This window comes from Trachemys scripta, chromosome 17 (assembly GCF_013100865.1).
Source record: "Trachemys scripta elegans isolate TJP31775 chromosome 17, CAS_Tse_1.0, whole genome shotgun sequence".
NCBI classification, from domain to species: Eukaryota; Metazoa; Chordata; order Testudines; family Emydidae; genus Trachemys; species Trachemys scripta.
In genome coordinates this window covers 792503-812505 of record NC_048314.1, presented here as the reverse complement: position 1 = coordinate 812505, position 20003 = coordinate 792503, and the positions used below count along the sequence as shown (strand labels likewise).

General features: G+C 39.4%; 1 protein-coding gene across 4 annotated transcripts in view; it reads right to left on the bottom strand.

Moving 5' to 3' along the window:
* The window catches only part of LOC117889540 (sperm flagellar protein 2-like), a 74679-nt gene that overhangs the window by 42802 nt on the left and 11874 nt on the right, over window positions 1-20003 (bottom strand). The window contains exons 4-16 of one of the 4 annotated variants that reach the window (XM_034793897.1): window positions 18394-18613; window positions 17726-17856; window positions 15336-15417; window positions 14295-14368; window positions 13316-13419; window positions 12508-12764; window positions 10613-10721; window positions 9752-9909; window positions 8798-8956; window positions 8234-8320; window positions 4046-4185; window positions 2727-2854; window positions 2104-2242 (exon numbers count right to left, since the gene is read on the bottom strand). In XM_034793897.1, coding sequence (XP_034649788.1) covers window positions 2104-2242; window positions 2727-2854; window positions 4046-4185; window positions 8234-8320; window positions 8798-8956; window positions 9752-9909; window positions 10613-10721; window positions 12508-12764; window positions 13316-13419; window positions 14295-14368; window positions 15336-15417; window positions 17726-17856; window positions 18394-18613 — 1788 coding nt within the window. Of the gene's footprint in view, window positions 1-2103; window positions 2243-2726; window positions 2855-4045; window positions 4186-8233; window positions 8321-8797; window positions 8957-9751; window positions 9910-10612; window positions 10722-12507; window positions 12765-13315; window positions 13420-14294; window positions 14369-15335; window positions 15418-17725; window positions 17857-18393; window positions 18614-20003 lie in introns of those variants that run through there. The other 3 variants (XM_034793898.1, XM_034793900.1, XM_034793899.1) reach the window with 3 other exon arrangements.

Below are 20003 nucleotides of genomic sequence, written 5' to 3'. Positions count from 1 at the left end.
ATCCAAACGAACCTGGCCAAAAAGTAATCAACTAGGCCCTGAATCTCACAAAATCTAGCTTTGGAGACCCACCAGGGGCATGGATTGACTGAGAAGTAAGAAGACACAACTAGTAATACTGGTACCAATGAATGCACAATGTACCAGCTGTTTTTTCTCCAAAACTGGAGTGAGAATTGGTGGTGGTGGAGGCTGTAACCGTCACAGTTTTGGGGACCAGAATATAATTTTTGCTGGGCCAAAAGCCACTTATGGCAAACAGGTCTTTGAAGCGGAGATGCACCTGCACTGGCCTTTAAACCTGAAAGAAGGTACCCCTCATGCTTTGCTCTTAAAAAGCACTCAGTCCTTTATCTAATGGCGATTTCCCAGATTTCTTCTATATAGACACATAAAAAAAGAACAAAATTGAGAACAGAGGTACTGGTATACCGACCATATTTTTGACAAAGGAAAAGAATGAAAAGAAAAAGAAACAGTGCTTATTCCAAGTCCTCTGTCCGCCATAACTAAACTCCAGGATAGTTCCCTAAGCTTTTAGGATTTCATTGCAATGCACTGCAAAAAAATGACACTGCAATTATAACGTTTTGTTTCAATATGATGACAAGCACTTCAGGCCAGATCTAATCAATCATTTTAGCAAAACAGTTGGAAAATTATTTGCAATGTAATAAACTCATCTCTTTAACAAAGTTAATACAAGTAAGGTTCACCAGACTACCAACTGCTTTGAAAAGATCTGCTGAAAAGATTTTGCCATTGTATATTAAAATAACTACCACTTTGTCTCTTTCACAACAGCAATAAGTTTGACTCAGGGTAAGTTTTTCTCTAGCCTTTTCTCCTACCAGTTTATCAGTTGCAGGCTGTCAATGTAAAAAGAAAGCAAAGGAAGGGGAAATATGAGTGGCTAAGTTCAGTCCACTAGTAGTAGGTATTAATTTAAATTATTTGCCTACTGATAAAATTATAATCACTATGGCCAATAGGAGATATTACTAAAGTAACATGCAATATGAAAAATACAATAGTTTTATTTCATTGTATGCAGATCTTCTAAGACAGGGGTTCTCAGACTTTTGTAATGGTGACCCCTTTCACACAGCAAGCCTCTGAGTGCGACCCCCCTTACACATTAAAAACACTTTTTTAATATATTTAACACCATTATAAATGCTGGAGGCAAAGCAGGGTTTGGGGTGGAGGTTGACAGCTCACGACCCCCCATGTAATAACCTGGTGACCCCCTGAGGGGTCCCAACCCCCAGTTTGAGAACCCCTGTTCTAAGAAGAACAGTTGCATTCCTTTTCTATTTAATGAAGCTGATTCTTTAGTAGCAACTGCCACAATTTTTTTCCATCTCCTGGAATTCTGCACTTAAAGTCTATTCTTCTCTCCATGTGACCTTAGGTTTTGCCACTGAGATAGAGCATCACATATGGGATATTCCAACTCCAGTATTTCTTTTTAGCCTCTTGAAATTGTTTTTAACTGGGTTTATGCTATTCTCTTGGAAAAAGTATATTCTGACATTTTGATATTAGAAATCATTCTCTCTTTTTGCCAGTCATGTAATCAATTCTTCATTTTTCAAATGTTCACCTTGCTAGCTGGGCCGCAATTTTGATGGGGCCAGGAGTAATGGAGACATTTTCTGGGGCTGGAGGATGGCGGAAGGGGGTGAGAGCTCACCTGGAAAAGGCTGAGGAAGTGTTCCATGTGCCCCTTCTACTTTTCTTTTTCCTTCCCCCTACTCCTTTTCTTTCAGCATGTGGGGGCTGCTTTTCCCTTTCCTCCTCTTTCTTCCTCATGCTTAGTGGGGGGGAGAGGGGACATACTCGATCAGAGGCCTAGGCTCTGAGACCTGTACCACATGCCGCCACTGCCATTGGGCAGCAAGGGTTGTGCCAACAGGGCTCTGTTTGGTGACTGGTGCTGTTTGGTGGTGGTGGAGAGTGAGAAGGGTTGATATAATAGTTACCTAGGCACGGTAGCATTAGTACATTAGTATTCATATTTACATCAATCCTGTGTGAATTCAAATGCTCAAAGATGTACAAAGATGTACAGATAAATTGAAACATTTGCCATTTACTTACAGTAACCCTTTGGTGTAATTCTGCTTTTGTTTCTTCATCTTCCCACAGATCATCAGCAATGGAGTTATAATCAGATTGCCACTGAGATACAAACTCCTGCTTATGGTCTGGACGCTTCAGGTAATCCTTAAAATGGTTTCTGTGAACAGTGAGTCAAAACAAGAGTTTTAGCGCTAAAACATACATAGTGTACTAGGTTTCAGAGTGGTAGCCTGAATAAAGACTGGGAGTGGTTGGGTCATTACAAAACCTAAATTAAATTTCCCCAATATTAATTTCTACCTACTGTTACTCACACCTTCTTGTCAACTGTCTGTAATGGGCCACTCTCTTACCACTTCAAAAGTTATTTTTCCTCCCTTGGTATCCTGCTGTTAATTGATTTATCTCATTAGACTGACCTCACACTTGGTAAAGCAACCCCCATCCTTTTATGTATTTATACCTGCTCCTGTATTTTTCACTCCATGCATCTGATGAAGTGGGCTCTAGCCCACGAAAACTTATGCCCAAATAAATGTGTTAGTCTCTAAGGTGCCACAAGGACTCCTCATTGTTTTTACAGTGTACTAGAGGATTAATATAAAATGAGAATTCTAATGCAATAAACTACTGTTACTCACCTATTATCTGCTAAGTAGTGAATCACAGAATACCGTTCTTTTCTTAAACACCCAAGTATAGTTTTGATGGTATTTTCATAAGTATTTTCTACCGTTTCCCAATAAGGTACTAAAAATTCAGGTATTTCCTGTTAATTATTAAAATACACAAATCTTTACTTTATATACTTCCTACAGCCTGTCCAAATACACCATCAGCAAGTATAGGAAAGAGGTATCTCTGGACATCAGGTTAACAATATATTTCCCTTATTTTATTTATAATTAAGGCCACGATTATGTCATGGAGGTCATGTAATTCGGGACTTCCATTGACCTCCGTGACATTTTCTGCCCCGGGGCTGGAGCTCCCAGCCAGCCCCGCCCTCGCAGCTCCCAGCCCCCAACCTGCAGCTGCCCAACCACGCGGGGAGGAGGGGCTGGTGGAACTGCAGCTGTCCAGCCACCTCGGGGCATGGGGGAACTCTCCACAGCTGCCCAGCCACAGCAAGCGGGGGGACCCCAGGCAGCTGCCCAGCCATGGCCAGTGGCCCCCCTGCATCTGCCCAGCTGCAGCAGGCAGGTGTGGGGACCCCGCGCAGCTGCTCAGCTGCGGCAGGCAGCCGATAGACCTCCTGCAGCTGCCCGCCACGGGAACTCCCCATAGCTACCCAGCTTTAGCTGCAGCCGTGGCCAGGGCATCCTGCAGCTACCAGCTGCCCAGAGCAAGGGGACCCCGCAACAGCCCAGCCCCAGGGGCAGGGGGACCCTGGAGCTCCCACAGGGAGGGGGCTATCGGTGGGGGACCTGGGAGCCCCAGCAGCAGCGGGTGCTGAACCCACCTACCCCTTTTGTCAGGGATATTTTTAGTGAAAGTCAGGGACAGGGCATGGGCTGCCATGAATTTCTGTTTATTTCCCATGACCTGTCCCTGACTTTTACTAAAAATATCAGTGACAAAAACTTAGCCTTAGTTATAATGTATTACAAATACCCTGCCAAAATAGAATATTTACTCTGGATACATCTTTAATATTATGAAAGTGTTACCATCTTGTCAACCATGTGCATTGTCACTCTGAGGAATTAACCATAAACTTCTAATATATGTCATTATCAAATTATCAGATATTTTCAATACTATACACTGAGTTGCAGCATATTTTTAAAATCTCATCTCTTTAGGTATTTATATTTGTAATTCATGCTACAATCTCTCCTGCATTCATTATGTATTAGAAATATCTTTAAAAATGAATTCATTTGTAATGGACAAAAAGTTATATAGAACTCGATAAAGTATAGTCATATAAAAGATTCCTAATCTTGAACTGCTGCACCTTGGGAAGTGGCTCATCTATATAAACCCATTCATCTGATCCTGGTTTAATTGGTGGTGGTCCTACAAGGGTGGGAGGAGGTAGATCTTCAGGTGTACCTGGTGAAGATTTTTTCCCTGGTGATTTTCCTCGAACAGAGCCTTAAATATGAATGCACAATTAGTACCCTCAAATATATTTTACATAAGAATACATGGACCTAGACAGCTAAGATGCTTAGTTGCCGTCAAATAAAGTTTGCAGGTGTTCAAATGTGTCACCCCACAACCAATATATAGCTGAAGTCAGTAGTTTTGCAGCTATATAGTGATATTTTCCAGTTTAGCTTTTATTTTATTTGATTTGCCAAAAAAATTAGGTTTCCTAAAGCTCTGCTGTGGAAGAAATAGAAAGATAATGAAACAAGTTACTTACCATGTTAACAAAAAGTAAATGGTATTGTTACCATTATGACTTACAGTATAGTTACCATGATTTCAAGGTATCACCATGTAATTTCTGCTTGATGGTGCTTGAACACTGAAAATATTTACAGTTTCTATACAGCAGGACTGGGAAGAGCTGGAGTCACACTGAAATAATTTCTAGGACCAATAATGCTTTGAGGTTACCCCATGACTTCATGGCAAGATGCTGTTTTTAAATTCAATTAACCCTAGGCATTAGGGTTACTCAGAGTGCTTCATTTGATATAAAAACAACAAAGAGTCTGGTGGCACCTTAAAGACTAACAGATTTATTTGGGCATAAGCTTTCGTGAGTAAAAACCTCACTTCTTCGGATGCATAGAGTGAAAGCTACAGATGCAGGCATTATATACAGACACATGGAGAGCAGGGAGTTACTTCACAAGTGGCGAACCAGTGTTGACAAGGCCAATTCAATCAGGGTGGATGTAGTCCACTCCCAATAATAGATGAGGAGGTGTCAATTCCAGGAGACGAAAAGCTGCTTCTGTAGTGAGCCAGCCACTCCCAATCCCTATTCAAGCCCAGATTATCTGGCTATTTGGACACTCTCCTCAGACCCTATGCTACCAGCACTCCCAGCTATCTTCGAGACACCACCGACTTCCTGAGGAAACTACAGTGCATTGACGTTCTTCCTGAAAACACCATCCTGGCCACCATGGATGTAGAAGCACTTTATACCAATATTCCACATGAGGATGGACTACAAGCTGTCAGGAACAGTATCCCTGATGAGGCCACAGCAAGCCTGGTGGCTGAGCTTTGTGACTTTGTCCTCACCCACAACCACTTCAGATTTGGGGACAACTTATACCTTCAAGTCAGTGGCACTGCTATGGGTACCCGCATGGCCCCACAGTATGCCAACATTTTTATGGCTGACTTAGAACAACGCTTCCTCAGCTCTCGTCCCCTAGTGCCCCTCCTCTACTTGCGCTACATTGATGACATCTTCATCATATGGACCCATGGAAAGGAGGCCCTTGAAGAATTCCACCTGGACTTCAACAATTTCCACCCCACCGTCAACCTCAGCCTGGACCAGTCCACACAAGAGATCCACTTCCTGGACACTACAGTACAAATAAGTGATGGTCACATAAACACCACCCTATACCGGAAACCTACTGACCGCTATACGTACCTACATGCCTCCAGCTTCCATCCAAGACACATCATACGATCCATTGTCTACAGCCAAGCCCTAAGATACAACCGAATTTGCTCCAACCCCTCAGACAGAGACAAACACCTACAAGATCTTTATCAAGCATTCGTAAAACTACAATACCCACCTGGGGAAGTGAGGAAACAGATTGACAGAGCAAGACGGGTACCCAGAAATCACCTACTACAGGACAGGCCCAACAAGGACAATAACAGAACACCACTGGCCATCACATACAGCCCCCAGCTAAAACCTCTCCAGCGCATTATCCACGACCTACAACCTATCCTGGAAAATGATCCCTCACTCTCACAGACCTTGGGAGGCAGGCCAGTCCTTGCTTACAGACAACCCCCCAACCTGAAGCAAATACTCACCAGCAACTACACACCACACCACAGAAACACCAACCCAGGAACCTATCCCTGTAGCAAACCTCGTTGCCTACTCTGTCCCCATATCTACTCTGGCAACAGCATCAGAGGACCCAACCACATCAGCCACACCATCAGGGGCTCATTCACCTGCACATCCACTAATGTCATATATGCCATCATGTGCCAGCAATGCCCCTCTGCCATGTACATTGGCCAAACCGGACAGTCCCTCCGCAAAAGAATAAATGGACACAAATCGGACATCAGGAATGGTAACATACACAAGCCAGTAAGTGAACACTTCAATCTCCCTGGTCATTCTATCACAGATTTAAAAGTCACTGTCATTGAACAAAAAAACTTCAGAAACAGACTTCAAAGAGAAACAGCAGAACTAAAATTCATTTGCAAATTCAACACCATTAATCTGGGCTTGAATAGGGATTGGGAGTGGCTGGCTCACTACAGAAGCAGCTTTTCCTCTCCTGGAATTGACACCTCCTCATCTATTATTGGGAGTGGACTACATCCACCCTGATTGAATTGGCCTTGTCAACACTGGTTCGCCACTTGTGAAGTAACTCCCTGCTCTCCATGTGTCTGTATATAATGCCTGCATCTGTAGCTTTCACTCTATGCATCCGAAGAAGTGAGGTTTTTACTCACGAAAGCTTATGCCCAAATAAATCTGTTAGTCTTTAAGGTGCCACCAGACTCTTTGTTGTTTTTGTAGATACAGACTAACACGGCTACCCCCTGATCATTTGATATACACGCTACTCTTAACTTTACATGTACTGCAAAGTACAAAGTAAAGCATAGGTCAGAACCCTGCAAGTGGGGATACACAACACATAGTCTGAAAGATTTCTAGCAAAAGGAAAATGAAAGAATGGGTACTTACAATCACTCTCACTACTGGATCACTTTCTAAATACTAGGTGTTTTTAAATTGTTGAGGAATGAGAGAGAAATGGGCAAAAGGAGGGGCAGGAAGATGGTATGGGCAAGATTCAAAGGGGGAAGAAGAAGAATAAAAACAGAAAAATCAGATATATAGGAAAGGGGAAAGAAACAGGTGAATTTGGATCCAAACCCCGGCACTAAGGGGAAACTGAGAAGTATGGAAGGAGCAGAAAATGAGTGGTACAAGAACTGGGGGAAAGACCAAGGCAGATAAAGGAAGATAAAGTTAGTAAACTAAAGAGGGGGATCAGAAAAGATCATTCAAGAAGGGAGCTGGGGGGAGGGGGGAATCTAGTGGCCTGGAGGAAAATGTGGAAAACTACTTAAGAAAACCATCCATAGGAACTATAAATGCGGCAAGATTTGCAATTGTCACCTGCACTCCAGCCAAATAATTTTGCTCTGGGAGCAGTCAGACAAGAACATAAGGTATGGTAAAATAATATTGGCTATACTGAGTAGAGAATTGAATGGGTCATGTTGTGTACAATAAGCTCATTTAAAAATGCTATACAGTGGTCCCATTCTTTTTATTTAAATGTTTAGTGAAGACATATCTTGGTTCACTGCCTCATAGCTGTGACAAATCTGTACATTCAATAATAGCATAACTAGTATTCCCCAAAGGAACAGCTGCTTCTGAAAGTGCTGACTTAGTATGACAGAAAGCAGATAAGCTGATGACCAAATAAAGTACTCGAAGGATATCTGTACTAAACATTGTGATGTCCCTGTCAGTGCCCTAAAGCTCCATCCAGTGCTCCCTCACTTAATAGCCCTACACTCATATCTCTGCTTTGCTCACATCATCCCTCTAGCCTATGCAGCACCTCCAGACTCCAAGTGTGAAATCCTTGCTCCTCTCAAATCAATGGGAGTTTTGCTATTGACTTCAGTGGGGCCAGGCTTTCACGCCAAAGTGCACGCACATAAATGCAGAAGACGAAGCCAACCCACTTGACTCCTTGGAAACATTTTATCCAATTATCTATCATGTGTGACATTTACAAGAATTTATGACGAAGTGGCTGAATCTCCCTTTGTTGGTATACTACACCAAACTGTCCATATCTCAGTGTGCCTTACATCCTAATTAACAGTTATCAACACTATCTTTAAAGAGAGGAGTGGAAGGTAAGTAAGAACTATACAACCTTATGTTAATTACCAAAACAGTAAAAAAAAAAAAAAAAAAAGTGTACTTCACCTGGTTTATTTGCTGCATCTTTTCCCTTGGGTACTTCATCTTTCATTACCTTTTTGTCCTTAAAGGATTCTGAATTTTTGGGTAGCTCTAAGGAAAGTTTTAAAAAAACCACAAAGACACACAACAGAGACACCTTTAAGATGCAGAGTTACCAGCATTAGAGAGAAATTGGTATATTAGTATGTTGATAATGAAAACTTGGTCTTTCCTGTATATACATTGCGCTGTCTCAGATGATGAGGGTACTAGCTCTGAGGTTAAACACAGGAAGGAAAGGCTGAAATTAATACTCAGTTACCTCAAGGAAGTAAATTATACCTGCAGGACAGCTCCTTTTGAACATTTTAGAACCTCTTCTCAAAGTATCTGTGAGAAGCTGTGAAACTGACTCATATAATTGGAAAAGGTAGACAGGCTGTTCAGAAGTTTGGGACCATTATTTACTAGGAAATACGCTCTAGTTAATCTTTTTTGAAATACACTGAAAATATTTATTATTTCCCAGGATCTGTTCCAAACAGCTAAGAGCGAGCTCTATAAATAAGTTTGCTATGGCTGACAAACCTTTGGGTGATTTGGATTTTGCAGGCATAGGCTCCCTATCTTGAGAAGGAGATTCAGTTTCCTTATTTTTATCTGCTGGAACTGTTAGTGTCTCAGCTTGTGGCAAAGGGGTAGGAACTTCTTGCTTTTTCTCAGCTTCTTTTTTTTCCAGGTCTTTTCCTTCAACACAATTTCAATAAAACACATATAATCTGATAAAAGAGGTACTGTAAACATATTATTAATTTTGAACCAATAAATCTTGAAGATTATTCACTATTATATCTTATAAAATATCTGTGCGAACAACAAATATGTTTTTACTTTTGTTTTATGTATTTAAATGGATTAGCATTAAAAAAAAGCTACGTTTAAAATGGGTGCATCCATTTGCCTTTGCGCAAGCCGTATATTTATAGAGACTTGCTGAAAATATGCCCTTTAAAATTAAACATAACTTGACAATTTTTTCTCTCAGTTATACCAGTGTAAAACTAGAGCAACATCAATTAAGTTATTCCAAATTTATACTAGTGTGTCTGGAAACAGAATTTGGCCCAGGCTTACACAATCCATGTATACATCAATACACACACAACAGCTGAACTACCACCAAAATTCCAACGTTGGTATTTTTGTGAGTTTGATCCAAAGCAAAGTTTTGCTATTTCTGCAAGTGAATATAGCTTTTCATGGGCAAAATAATAAAATTTCACCTAATGGGGGAAATCTATTTGCCTCCGCAGTGTAATACGGGTCTTTGTCAATAAAATATATAGTTAGAAAATGTTTTTGTCTATATAAAAAAATTTGCAGTGAGAATGAAAAATGTGTCACTTTTCCACAAACCTGCAAAAGTATTATACCTTTCAGTGGCAGTGAGATTTTTTAAAGCTTCCTTCTGAATTATAAAGGCCCAACCATATATTTTAATATTAAAGTTTTCATATGAAAAACATAAATTCAAAAACTTACTTCTATTCTCTTTTTTAGCAATTTCCTCCAATAAGATTTCCTTTACCCTTTTACACAGAAGGTTCTTCTCTGTCTCACCATTAACTTTCACTAGAATATTTTGCTGTACTGAAAACCATTTCTCCAGTTTTGGCCAGTTGTCTAGAAAGCCCGCAATTCTGTGAAATCATATCAGTGTATAATTTTAAAATCAAAATGTTAAAACAAATGGTGAAAAATAAAATATTCCCAACCCAACAAACACATTTAATAGCATAGTATCTAATCTAAATCTAATGCCAATCCTGGAGATATTCTGGATGCAGAACTCCCAGTGTAGATAAGGTCACAGGTTAAACTAATCTTCTGTTACATCATCACTAAAATCACTAATTATTAATATATTAATATAAACTAATTACAAATTTAAAAATGCAGATTGTTGTCCCTTTAAATTTGCTTGTTATACAAAATTAAATATTTAAAAGTATAGTACTATTTTTGTATATAAAAATAAAAGAGAAAGATAAAAGAAAGCACAATTTTGGAAATCTAATACCCTAGGCCAAATTTAGACACAACATGCATTTATGTATCATATAATATAAATATGTAAATAGCTGTTTTGATATGAATTTGAAAAATAATCTTTTCAAGACTTTGAAAAGTAGAGTATATGAATTATTATCTTTGGGAATCATTTATACTATACCAATAAATGAGGATACCTACTTCAGCAATTTCTTAAGGACATCCTTAACTTTAAGTACATGAAAGGTGTCATTAGAAGTCAAGTATACTCGGACTACTCTGTGCTCAAAATTAATGACATGCTTCAATACGCTGCTGAAGTAGAGCCTTACTGTATTAAATATAACAAACCTATGTTGTATCTGGTCCCTGACTAAGTCGATCTTCTCTCTTTCTTTGAGTTCAAGATCTGAAGCTTGATAACTGTCTTCCAGCTGAATCTGTGATGACCCTGATTTATCTGTTGAGTAGAAAATACCAGAGACTATTGAAAGAAGTTACTACATAGACTTGTTCTGTGTTCCTGTTAAAAAGTTTATCAAAATGAAAACATCGACTGGCTACTTCACTCCTTCATTTTTAAAACTGGCTCCATACATTCCACACAAAGGAGATGGTAATACAGTACTTTATTAGGAATATATTCTCATTAGGTTCCTGGGACTATGGCATTTACTGTCAAATTTTCAAAGTGCTTTAGCAGCACAATCCCTTTAAATGATTAAGAATTGCAAATCTAAAATTCTAAGGCCTTGTCGTCACTGCATTGTTAGCTCTAGTTGTAACTCAAGTTTTACCTTTAACCCACCCTCTGTTCACACATAAAAATCTCTAGCTAGAGTTAAATGGTGCTTTAAGCTCGAGCTAGCTGGCTTGAGCTAGTTGGTTAAAGGGTATAGGTTGAAGCTCGAGTGATGCTGGTGTTTGAGCTAGTAACACATTAGGGATGCAGCAGCTCATGTAACAGCAACTCATCTACTGCTAATCCAATCACTCAGTGCTGCTAATCAGATGACTGTGCTTTCCCAGTGTGGCCATCTCACTCAGAGATAGGGTAGCCTGAGCGGAGTAACTCAAGTATACTAACTTCAGGTAACTATGGTAGTAAAGACAAGCCCTATGTCATTCTTTGGACGTTTAAGGGGCATTCTCCTTTGAATTTGGACAACATAGGTTCTCTTCAAGATAATATGTCCCTCCATAGCCCTGAGTGGAGTGTGGGGGTGGCCATTTGTTGCCCACCTTATCTTTGACTCTACTCTATAATACAATGTGCTTTGGCTATTTTGTCAAAAACAATTATTCCTGCATCCTCACAGGAGTAAATGAACATACATATTGAAGGCAGTGATCAGTGTGGGGAGTAGTGGTGCCACTTGCTCGGGTGTGCACCTTCCCTCTTCTCCCTTTTGCATCTCTCCTAGTTTTCAATCATTGCAATATGCAGCCCTCAGAGAATGATATTGTCTGCACATGCACAGTTAACTAGTCATATTTCTGCACTTGCTGTATCCTATATTTTTTCTACTTGACACTTCATTAAATTATGTGAGATATTGCACATCAGCTGGTGCCAACATAATGCAGATATTAACAAATAAACAAACACGGCATTTTTTGGCTGCAGGCAGATCTCGAAAATTAGGGGGAAAAAATCTACAATAGTTTGAAAGTACCTGCACTAATGATGCATAGTATCCATGAGATCTAGTGAGATTTAGAGAAATCTGTCAGTAATGATTTTTTGCTCCAATGAGTATAAGTTATTGTGAGACATTCTGGTAAATCTTGAGATAACTTCTGTAACTAGTGTGTGATTAGTATGTCATATATATTTAGCTATACACTGTAGCAGGAGTATACAATCTGAAGTCAGAGGCCCAAAAGGAGCCTGAAAAATATTAAAATACAGCCAATAGCTTCCCTCTTTTTATAACTGCACATAGAGAACAAATCTGATGATGAATCTAAACAACACACAATTCCTATCCATCATCATCATCAGGGAAGATACAAGTAAATTTTTAAGAGTTTCTGGTATTTGTGATAAAAATTAAGTAAGTTTATATGTGATTTTACAATTCAGCCCACAAACTCCTCGCACATAACCAATCTGATCCTTGGTGTTGTAAACATATGGCAACCAAGCAGTACATTAATGACTTTGGCTCTCTTGGTGTCATAACTACTTTGTATTTCCCATTTTATCATGATATGGGTAATATATGCAGTGAAGTATAACTCACCTTTCATGCCAGCCACGCGTTCCAGCACTGTGGTGTCTGAAATGTCTAATAACAGAGCAAAATCTAATGCAGGTGGGGATAAAGGGGGATCTTTTGGGGCTGCTGGGTCTGTAACTAGGGAGGGCTTTTTAGACTTCTCATCCTTTGTTTCTGCTTTGTCTGGATCACTTCCTGTAAGTGCTTTTTCAAGTAGTTTTGCCTGGTTTATTGTCATTGGAAATCCATCCATGACCCATCCCTTCTTCTGTGGTGTTCGTCTAAACATAAACAAGGAACTATAAACATGTAGAGAAACTACTTTAACTTAATATTAACATTTATAATAAAGAGTTTTTCCATAATTCTGTAATTTGAAATTAGGTAAAACAAAATATTATGACAATTCTATAAAATAACAATGTATGTCATTAAAATTAACACTAGAAATCAAAAGATTTTCCAAATAGAAAACCACAGAAAACAGGACTAAAAACAAACAAAACAAAAGGACTGCAATTTTCTGGAACAAACACTGTGGGACTGATCTTTATACCATGAGAAAAGATGCCAATTTTCTGTTCTCTGCCAACATGTGGAACTACAGTAGTAAATAACAGATTTCTAGAGGGAGGTGCATGCCTCGATCAACTTGCCTATTAGTTCAGAGGAGGTAAAAACTATTCCACGAGTAGCTCCATCTATTTCAGTGGCACTACTCGCGGAATCAGGTATTATTCACCATGAGCAAGAATGGCAGTATCTACCCCTAAGAAACATATAATTATTTAGCATATAATTATGTTTGAAAGCAAACTACACTATTTCATACTTAATAGCCTCCACCATGATGTCAACTAGCAATTCATCAGGAATATTTGTTCCTTTCTTCAACAATTTCTCTGATGCTGCACCAAGACAGGCACGAACAGATAACTGTGAAAAAGAGCAGTTAAAAGGATATGTAGTACTAATATCATGTTCAGGAAGTTCAGAGCACTAATTGTTAAAGTGTATGCATTCCACTGCACACTTAAAACACTTATTCAATTACTAATAAAGGCAAGATCCTCAGCAGATGTAAACTGGCCTAGGATCTTGGTCATTACATGCAAAAATTAATGTTAGGCAATGTTAGGGTTGAAAAATGAAGCATTTAAAAAAATCAGGAAATTCAAAGTTAAAAGGCCTGATTTGGATCTCACTCTGGTTTTACACTGATGCAACTCTACTAGATTTGGATCTCACTCTGGTTTCACACTGATGTAACTCTACTAACTCCAATGAGCCCAGTCCTGATTTACACTAGTGTAAGATTATAATCAAGACTGAGGTTTTTATAGCAACATTTAATCTGGTTGGTGTCACCAGAGTCATGCTCTCTATAGGTCTTCAGGATATTCCCACATCCTGCTTGTTGAGTAAGGTACTACTTAGTATAAGGCTAACATAATCTAGCCCTAAGAAATAAACATTTTAATATTGGTAGGACCAATATAGTAACAAATTCTGGAAATGTTCTGGATATAGTAATAAGCAGATTTAAAAGCATGGGAAATATGCGATGAAGAGGTATTTGTGGATAATTCTGATGACACAGAGGACAAAGCCAACGCAGAAAACAAATCCAAATTTGAGTAGTTACTTTGAGTAAAGTTATAACTTTTCATATTTTATATAGAAATATGAGCCTGTGCCATGGTTCATAAATTAAAAATAATAAGAGAAAAGTGCACTATTAACCAGTTTTGTTTAATATACAGACATTTCATATATCTGTACATGGTGGAAGTCAAAGTCAGTTTACATACTTTGGATACTTCATCCTTACTCTCGCTGGACTTCATTTCTTGATGAGAAGATTCTTTTCTGCCAAGACCATTACCTAGCAATAACAAAACATCAGCAAATATTACTTTTATTACATTAACATGTATTATTATTCTTATGGATACATAATATTACAGAATATTTTTATTTAGTGAGTACTGTCAGGGTTCTCTGCACTGGTCAGAACACGGGGGGAGGCACAAACTATCCCCAGGAGCTTGTTATCCATAATTATTTTACTATAACTTCGCCTTTTCAGTTTATTTATTTTTAAGAGAAAATCCATCAAATTCTTACTCACATGAATAGACTTTACTCCTGAGAACTGACTTCAATAGGGCAACTTGCATTAGAAAGGACTACACACAGGAGAAAGAGTTTTCAGGACTGTAAGCTTTTCAGGGCAGGATTCTTGTCTTCATACCTCTCTATAAAGCACCCAACATATTGTTGTCCCTCTCCAAATATAAAATAACTACTATTTTGTTTTTTTTCTCTCTTCCTCACACTATGTAATGCCACAAATAGTCAGTGAGGAATATGGCTTAGTCCTGTAAACACTTCTGCATATGCTTGAGTTTACGCACACAGATAGTCTAATTGATTTCCATGAGATTACACAAGTATCTGAAGTTAGGTATGTGTTCACAGGTTTGGGGGCTATGTCCATGACAAACTTCAGGTTTCAAACTTCAAACCGTTTTTGCCGGAGTCATTCAAAAAAGGGAGGTTAAAATTTTCTGCCCAAGGGAATAGCCTATATTCAACCACCATATCCTAATACAAGGAGGCTGAAAAAGTTTCAACCTCAGAGGTGAACATTTTGGAAAACTATGAGCATGTGGAAACAAGGGTCATAATGGGAACTTTTGCAAAGCATGAGCTGTAGTGGGCACTAACAAACACCTGCGAGAACATATAAGCAAAAAATCAGCAGGGGATGGAGGTATCCTCTTTTTTTCCATTCAAATCCAGCCATCAAAATTATTTTAAAAAATCTAATTAACTCTACACATTTTTACCTTTGGTTCCATCAAGTGATGTGCTCTTTGGCACTATTTCAGAAACCTGAGATGCTAAAGCTGAAGGCGGCTTCTTCAGGACCTTTTATAAATTAAACAATCACAAACCACATTTCTTAGTTTTCATAACATTAAGCAAGGATAGTTTTTGGATGTTTTAAAAGTATTTTATTGAATATTCAGTTATTTAAACATATATAAACTGATTGTCAGATGCATAACAGCAGAATAATCTATAGTAACAGTAAGAAAAAGTTACTAATGTCATCCTGGAATGATGAGTGTAATTAGTATTTTGATATTGATGGTAACTTAAAAGCAAATGAAAAGTTGGGGATGGAGTGACAGGAAAGAGAGGGTTGTTATTTACTCATGATGCTACTCAAATTTAGGTAAACAGAGCAGGCTAGAAGGCAATGATCACTCTATTCACTATGGTCCTGGTCCTATCCCACTCAAGTCAGTGGGCATTTTGCCATTGACTTCAATGGAAGCAGGATCAGGCCTATATAAATCTAAGAATGGTTTACAGTTGAGGTTGAAATCATCATTTTGTCACACTGCACAAAGGGAGTATTCTGGCATTTTCTCATATCCAAAGGGAGCACTCTTGCATGGCAACAGGGCCGGCTCTAGGCACCAGCAAAACAAGCTGGTGCTTGGGGCAGCACATTTTTAGGAGCGGCATGGCCGGCGCCAGAATGCCGCCCCTCCTGCCCCTAAAAATGTGCCCCAGCCACGCTAGCTCACTTCCGCTGCTGCCGCTCGCCTGCCACGGCACGTGAAACAGCTGGTTCGCGCGCCGCTGCTCACCCTCCCTCCCAGGTTCTCAAACCTGGTAGGGAGGGGGAGATACCAAGCGGCCGCGGCGCGCAAAACAGCTGATTCACACGCCGCTGCTCTCCCTCCCTCCCAGGCTCTCAAACCTGGGAGGGAGGGGGAGATCCCGAGCGGCCGTGGCGCGCAAAACAGCTGATTTGCATGCTGCTCCCTCTCCCTCCCAGGTTTGAGAGCCTGGGAGGAGGAGGCAGGGCTGGGGATTTGAGGAAGAGGCAGAGTTGAAGCAGGGCTGGGGATGGGGTAAGAATAAAACGGGGGAGGGAGAGCGGCCAAAATTGTTTTTGCTTGGGGCAGCAAAAATCCTAGAGCCGGCCCTGCATGGCAATAACACATTAATCTACAGTTCTATAGATGGGGCTGATTTACTCTTCCAGTATGAGGTTAAGCTATTTTTCTGTCATTGCAGTTCTCAAAAATAATCTCTTTCTTCAGTGACTCAAGATTTTAGTGCATTAATATAATAAAGGATGAGCGGGTCTGTACTCCTTTCCATGCCTATATTCAGTGTAAGGTTCCTCCTACTTAACAGAGCATCCTAATGTGGGATTATTACTAGGCAGCTTCACACCATGTGGACTAACAAGACTTTCTTATAGGCAGGACTGGTATCACCACCTATTACTAAGGTTGCCCGACACTCCTCATTATCAGCCTTTTTTCAGTTTCTTATAACTTTTCCAAACTTTAACTATTTGGGCTGAAATTTTCTATGCTTGGTGTATTTGGGAAAATTTCAGACAAAAGGGTTCAGATGTTTCCAAGACTGAGGTTAAGGAAATATACGTTGTGTGGCCCATTTAAAAAAATTATGGTGATCTGTTCTTTGAAATGGTCTGGCATCCTCATGCTTTGGAGCAGGGACTTGAAATCTAGAAGAGAGGTGACCTTTGTGAGTGGGACGGACCTTTTTCCATCCCCGTGACAATCCGCCTAAATTAGCCAAATTATAAGCCTTTGAAAAATTACCTGTTCACGTGTGCTCAGTAGAGACTTGCTAGAGCTTAACAGTTAAAACTTCAGAATACTCCCTCCTCTCTGAGTATGCTTGAGCCTCTCACAATCCCAGTGCTGACCAGACTGTGCATGTGCCATCACCACAGAACAACAGAGCATGCTACAAGGCTATCGAGGTACTTTCCCTGTAACTGCTGCTCTGGGTCAGTGTAATAGGGCTGGGGCAAGGAGGCTGACAGCAAGGAGGCTGTGTCTCCTGTGCTCTTTATGACCCCCCTGCTGGTACCCAGGCAGAAGGGGAGCAGGAAGGAGTCTGCTTTGAATATAGAGGGGATAAAGCTGGACATGGGGAAATAAAGGGAGTAGATTGGGACAAGGCGTCTGGTGATGATAAACAGAACGCCAAAAGAACACTATTAAGGTGTCAAAGCCAACCCCTCAAAAGTTAGGAAATGTCAGAATTAAGGTTGCCTGTGCAAGTCTTCTATACCTGACTCATCTCAAAGAAGAGGAAGGAACATGACTAATATACTTTTCCCCTAACTTGCTCCGCTGTTCCTTATAACAGTTAAATCTGAAATGAAACTTGCACTTACTTCATTTTGTTTCCCAGAACCCTCTGCTTCTCGTGGAATCAAGCTGCTTTCACTTTTAATTTCACTCTCATGGAAAGCTTTGATGCTGTCCTGGACCAGAGTATCAATAGACAATACCTGAATGTTGCAAGCTAATAGACAGAAACGTTATTGTGATAGGTTTCCATTTTGGAAAGAATGTAAAGAGATTATTAAATGCAATTAAATTAATTCTGACAAGGCAGCTTTATTAAATGCAATGCACACTTCTTTTGGTTTGGGTTTTTATTGGAGTTTGTTCCCACCGACACTACACTGCAGCCTGTACAATGTACATTGGTAACTGCAATTAGTCTGTTGGCCATTTTATAACCATCTACAGACAAGTTCTGTGAAAACATTTATCACAGTTCTTTACTTAAATTCTGAAGCAGTAAAGTTATGAGGTACAATGAATTAACAATACACTTTTACATTCAGGAACTTTTCATTTTACTTTGAAAGGTGGAGAATAAATTACATGGAGCCAGACCTTGCAAGTTCTGATGCATCTGAGGCACCTATCTTGCAATGAGCTCTGCACAGGTGCAGGGATCTAACCACAAAGAGCTCATTGTAGGACTGGGGCTTAAAAAAGTATAAACAAACAAACAAAAAATAAAAAAGTCTACAGAAAAAAAACCTTCTACCTTCTTCCAAGAACTTTACACAGGTGCTTTTTCCACTAAAAAGCTTTCCTAAAACACATCCCTGGATAGGAAACGGAGGAAATACAGGTGGTGGGGGTTCAGGCATTGGAGGGTAGACAATGTCCATCAATCTATGAACCACATGACCCAATATATTATTATTAGGTGGAGGTTTGCTTCCACTGTGCTCTTCAGGTGGGCACCACTCCCCTACCATATTCTGTATCAAAAACAAATCAGAGAATAATTTGTGACTATGCCTTGTATTTCATCTTTTAAAAGATAAATACACAAATAAATATTTTGCACTGCTAGAATGCTGTATTTCATCCAAAGATATCACGGGGCTTTACAAACATTATTAATTAAAACTCATTAAAACCTATTTGAGATAGGCATGTATTATTTTACGCATTTTACAGACCAGTAAACTCATTTTTATCTGTTTTACAGAGAAATTAAATAATTTGACTAATGCAATAAACAAGTCAATGGCAGAGTTAGGAGCAGAACTCAGGAGTCCTGACTTCAGCCCCCTACTTTAAACATTAGACAACACTGCTTCCCTGTTACCAAAAACCAACATCTAGCTAAAACTTTCAGTAACACATTGTAAATTATTTGATTTATTTCATAGGCATTTAGTTAAAAAACTAAATTACATAATATTTTAAGGGAGGATAATAACCATGAGAAATGTGGGCCAGGTCTATACTTCAAACTTTTGCTGGCACAGCTACATCAATCAAGGGAGTGATGAGGTATAATCTCTGATCAACAGCTGTGCTGGCAGAAGTGCCTAGCATAGATGCAGTTACACGGGCAAAACTGCATTCCTGCGACTTGTGAGAGGAGAGAGGGCTGGAATAATCAATACTGGCAAAAGCATAGTTTTGCTGGTATGAGCTGTGTCCAAACTAGGAGCACTTTGTTGTTACAGTATATTAGTATAGCTATACCAGCAAAGCACTCCTAGTGTTGACCCAGATGTAGTTGATACTAACAAAAGAAAAGCAGAACATTTTATTAGGGTTGGATAATTCTAACTCTCTAAAAAGACTTATTGAGAAGACAGGCCATTAAACAGCTTCAAGCAGACAAGTTTTGGCTTCCAACAACCTGGGCTAGATTCACGTTTGTAATCTAAAAGTTAAACACTTAATTACCAATCTTTTATGTAATCCAGTTCTCCCTCTGAGCACTACTGAAAGACACAATATGTATTCAATCACACTACAGGTAAAATATAAAGTTATTTTTTGTATGTCTGTTAACAAATAGATGTTTCAACACTCTTCAAATATAAACTTGATTTGTGCTTACTTATTTTCACATGGAGCATCCCATGGAAACTGTAACTACATGTGATTACATATAACTATATTATTAGTGTAAATTAAAATGTTGCCTATTTTTTAAACAGCAAAACTTATTTTGAGTTATAAAATGTGCCCTCTAACATATCTCAGGGCAGGTAAAAATGTATGAGAGGAGACAGGATCAACTTACTTGAGCTCTAAGGGAATATCGACAGTGCAGCTAGGAGAATGCCTCTCAGCCCAGGTAGGCAGACATGTTAGCTCCTCTTGAGCTCATGTGCTAAAAATAGC